The sequence below is a fragment of the Nicotiana tomentosiformis genome, chromosome 8, assembly GCF_000390325.3.
Source record: "Nicotiana tomentosiformis chromosome 8, ASM39032v3, whole genome shotgun sequence".
Classification (NCBI taxonomy): Eukaryota; Viridiplantae; Streptophyta; class Magnoliopsida; order Solanales; family Solanaceae; genus Nicotiana; species Nicotiana tomentosiformis.
Window position 1 is genome coordinate 60,082,904 of NC_090819.1, and position 4,901 is coordinate 60,087,804.

Here is a 4,901-nt window from a genome sequence, read left to right on the forward strand (position 1 = left end):
TTATGGTTTTTTCAATTTTTCAACTACTACAACTAACAAAACTAAACTAACACATATACATACAACATACAATTATCCCCCACCCCACACTTTAACTTGTGTCATGTCCCCATGACACACAATTAAAAGTATAAAGTAGAGGAAACTTCCCTGAATTTTCAGTCGGGGTCTGAACCAAAGTCGGGCTCCATTCTACGTGCCTGAACTAGTGCACACATCCACGCAAACAACTTTTTCTCAGCCTTCTTGGGGTACACCCCACACTTATCTTTCTCAATCTCTGGGACCTTCTCATTCATGCTTTTCACTCTTTACTCAACACTTGCAGTTGGCTTCTCCTTTTTCACTCCAGTTCCTACATTCATCTCAAACGTCACCGTCTCCTCACTCACTCTAAGCATGGGTTTTCTATCATGTATATCCAGTATAGCTCTACCCGTTTTTAAAAATGGTCTTCCTAGGATGAGGGGGACATCCTTGTTCTCTTCCATATTTACCACTATGAAATCTACAGGAAATACAAACTTATCTACCCGAACTAATACATCTTCCACTATCCCCTCGGGTATTATAGTTGTTTGGTCTGCCAGCTACAAAGATATTGGTGCTGATCTTATCTCTCCAAGCTTATTCTCCAGTTTTCTATAAATAGACAAAGGCATTAAATTAATTGAGGCATCAGAATCACATAAAGATTTATCAAAATTTAAAGTGCCTAACGAGCAATGTATAGTAAAACTCCCTCAATCTCCACACTTTTGTGGGAGTTTGTTTTGCAAGATTGCACTGCAATGCTCTGTGATCTTGACTACCGATGTCTCTTCTATCTTTCTCTTCTTTGTTAGGATTTCCTTCAAGAACTTAGCATAAGATGGCATTTGGGAGAGAACATCAGTAAATGGAAAATTTACATTAACTTGTTTTAACATATCCAGAAATCTCTCAAGTTGCTTGTCCATCTTCTCTCTATAAAGCTTTTGGGGAAAAGGTAGAGCAGGCATGTGCTTGCTCACATCATCAGATTCCTCCCTTCTTGAATTCTCTTCCTTCTTTTTTTTCTCAACTCCATTCTTGCCTTTCTTCTTCTCAGTCTTTTTATCATCTTCAATTTTCAGCTCCTTTCCACTTTCTTTTTCATGCACACCGTCTTTGTGAATTGGAGTGAGATCTTTCAAAACTTGACCGCTTCTCAAGGTCACAACATTTACCGTTTGTTTGGGATTCTTTTCAGTATCAGCTGGCAGAGTACTTGGGATTCTCTCAGATAATATAGTTGCAATTTATCCCACTTGTCTCTCCAAATTACATAAGCCTATCCCAGTTCTTTGATAGATGCACCATGAGCATCTAATCTCTCATCAGTCTTGACAATGAATGACTTCATTAGATCTTCTAACCCAGACTGAATTGGCTGTTAAGGCTGAAACTGCGGCCTAGGCTGATTCACAAAACAGGAGCTCCTTGAAATCTGGAGTTATTTTGTTGCCATGCATTTGTTGTACCCCCAGGTGAACTCCATGAAAAACCGGGGTACTTCTGACCTATTGCATTAAAGTTATAATTACCCACAACATTAACTTTCTCAGTTGAGGCTTGACACTCATGAGCAGGGTGTCCTCTTCCACATATATCATATTCTGCGTGATTCTAACTTTGTATAGAAGCTAAGGTCAGCTTCCTTATTTCTTTTGCCATGGCATCAAGATGTACCTGCACAGATGTGTTAGCATCAACCCGGTGAACACCATTTGACCTTCTTCTTTCAGCAATTTTAGAGGGCCACTGATTTGCATCTTCAGACAATTCATCAAGAATAGTGACTATCTCCTATGGTGTCTTCTTCATCAACAGACCTCCAGCTGCGTTGCTCAATGTTCTGCGTGAAGCCGGTGTCAATCCATCCCAAAACTCCTGGAGTTTCATCCAGAGTTCAATTCCGCTATTTTGACACTTTTGCACTATCTACTTAAACCTCTCCCAAGCTTCAAACACAGTTTTAGTCTCATTCTGACAGATGTTATGTATTTCTCTTCTAAACATGCTCGTTTTAGCTGAGGAGAAATATTTAACAGGAAATTTTCTGGTCATCTCCTCCCATGTTCTAATCGATCCTTGGGGCAAGCTTCGAAGCCAGTGCTTTGCATCATCTTTAAGTGTGAAGGGGAATGCCCTTAGATAAACTGCGTCTTGTGACACACCATTGTATTTAAAGGTGTTTATTATCTCCTCTAAGTCCATCGGATGATTGTTTGGATCTTCGTTCATCTTTCCTCTGAAGATGCAGCTATTTTGAAGAGTTTGGAGCAACCCTTGCTTCAACTCAAAATTATTAGCTGCCACTGGAGGTGGCCTCACACTTGACAAGCCTTAGTTGTAAACCGGTCTAGCATAATCACCAAGTGGTATCCCTTGGCCGGGAGCTAGGTTTCCAAACTGGTTTGCATCTAAGGGCTGATTCTGAGCCATTCCTCGAGCCCTCTCCTCTTTATAAGCAATTTGCGCATCTCTAAGTGCTGCTTCTTCAGCTTCCCTTGCAACTTTTTCTCTGAGTTGGGCTGCCTCTCTCACAGCCAAATCAACATTATCATCATCTCCAGCCATGTCTTCCTTGGTTGAGGATTGACTAACCTTCTCTACTTTCTCGGCGAGATTTCTTTCCTTCCTCAACTATCGTAGTTGTTTCTCGATTTCTGGTTCGTATGGTTGCAATTCCTTACCAAAAGATCGAGTCATGCACCAATCTAAAATGTAGCCTGCGCACAGTCAAAGAACACCAAACGTAAAAGGAAAAAATAAAATAAAATAAATAAATAAAATTCCTGAATTAGCACTACAAACTATTTCAAACACTATTGATTGCCAATCCCCGGCAACAACGCCAAAATTTGACGAGCATAAAACACACACTAAAATATGCTCGCTAGTCGAATATAGTAAATTATAATATCGTATCCAAAATGATTGGAGTAAATAGTATTATAGTAGTTTGTATCTATATTGCTATCTCGGATGATCAACAATGGAGATTTATGTGATTAAAACTAAAATTAACTAAGAATCTATACTATTGGCTAATGACAACCAGCGCAAGTATTAAGCAAAGGAAGTTATCAATTGGGAGAAGATAGGGTTGATAGGATAGGTGCAAGATAAATATTTGGGATTTAACTCTAGATAATTCACTTCTAATGTTCAAATGAGTCTCTCGAATTCACTTGGCTATTAGTTCAATTTATTAGTAGAAACTCCTCTTTCAATTAAGTCTCAACCTCACAAGATGAACCAACTTTAAGCACGTGAAGATATGCAAGAATTCGTAGTGGATTGGTCTTTAGGAGAACCTCTTTTGATTATCCTCCTAACTAAGTTTAATCAACAATTCAACTAGCATCTTACGATTACTACGAAGAATTAATGACTTCAACCAACGAAATATAATGCAACAATATCACAAGTTATGCCTCTCTCGATTACACGAGCAAGTGAATATAGATGCAACAGTTAAAACATCCAAAATGATTCAATACATAAAACTAGAGTTAGTTATCCACAAACAAGTATCAATACACCAAATCCATCAAACCCTAAAGAGAACTACTCCATGGATATGGAGTAATTCATCATAACAATGTTTAAGTTAAATGAAAACATAAAACAATCTAAACCCTTGTCTTGAGTGAGGATTGAATGATGAAATCCTTGAGCTTTTGCTTCTCCACCTCCTCCTTGGCTTACTTAGGTCTAAGATGTGTCAAAAGTCCATAAAATAACGTTTTTACATGTATTTATATTAAGTAGGGTCGGGCCAAGACGAAAACACCTTTTCCTGTACGAACTGGGATAATACTTTGTGAAAATTGCACAGGTGCGCCGCATGGGGCGGGGCGTTAGTGGGAAAGTCCAGAGAGTTGATGTCTAACAGAAGGCAGGAATTTGCACAGGCGCGGTGCGCCACGCACCGCCTCTGCACCGCGGCTATGGAAGTTTCTCAGAGTCCGGCTTTTTGCTTTAATTTTGACATCCAGACGTGGTGTTCAACCCCCGAACGTGATCCCGGCTTAATCCCTTGGGGTTTTACTCAGATTTCAAAGCTCCAAATCACTCGAATTGGATCCATAACATTTACATAGCTCGAAATCCTCCTACAAGGCATAAAGTACAAAATTAGTGTGAAATACTAGCGATTGAAGCTCAAACTCTATTAAAGTGCAGTAAATTGGAATGTAATAATCGAATAAAATATGAGATTATAGCCTACCATCAATAAGCGCAACAACACCATCTCAATTGAAGATTATTCCTTCCACCCACACCGATATGCCTTAGAACCAAAATTTTCACCATCTGATCATTTCCCAAAGACCCGGTTCCCACATAAACACATAGTATCAACCTCAACCAGCTGCCACAGTTCATGCATACACCCACAAGGTATGACAACTCGACATAATACATCGCCCATATGCCCATAACAATATCTCTGACCATAATAGTTGCCCATAATCGAATCCAGTACTGGCAAATAACCTCATATCAGTTAAACCTTGTCCTAAACCTTCAGAATGCTGACAACGATGCAAGAAACATAAAGATCTCATAACCACTCACCCAAATCAACAAGTCACACCCAACACCACCTGGGCACATACCTCGTAAGCTAAACCCAAAAAGCACAATGCGAATATGACTGGATATGGAAAAGGAAACACATGAGAGAACTATCAAACAAGTCCGACAGGCACAACTCCCTATCAGTACCATACTACGAATCCATTCTACAAGGGGGAATCAAAATATATGAACAAATCGCAAGGATATCATCCTAATATAAATCCACCGTAGCACGTAACCCGGTTCAAACATATCAAACCACACAAAAACACGAGTATCCCATCCTCAGC

General features: G+C 39.5%; 1 protein-coding gene across 1 annotated transcript; it reads right to left on the reverse strand.

Moving 5' to 3' along the window:
- Positions 1-311: 311 nt before the first annotated feature.
- Positions 312-1,384, reverse strand: LOC138897544 (uncharacterized). Its single transcript, XM_070183523.1, has 3 exons — positions 1,339-1,384; positions 813-1,237; positions 312-590 (listed from the first exon to the last, which is right to left on the reverse strand). Exons 1-3 carry the CDS (start codon positions 1,382-1,384, stop codon positions 312-314), a joined length of 750 nt encoding a protein of 249 aa, XP_070039624.1.
- Positions 1,385-4,901: the final 3,517 nt, after the last annotated feature.

Coding starts and splice junctions, on each gene's coding strand:
- LOC138897544 (XM_070183523.1), bottom strand. CDS start 1,384: ATGAAGTCATTCATTGTCAAGACTGATGAGAGATTAGATGCTCATG. Junction 1,238..1,338: donor TGAGAGATTAGATGCTCATG/GTGCATCTATCA, acceptor GTACTCTGCCAG/CTGATACTGAAAAGAATCCC. Junction 591..812: donor GAAAGATAGAAGAGACATCG/GTAGTCAAGATC, acceptor ATATCTTTGTAG/CTGGCAGACCAAACAACTAT.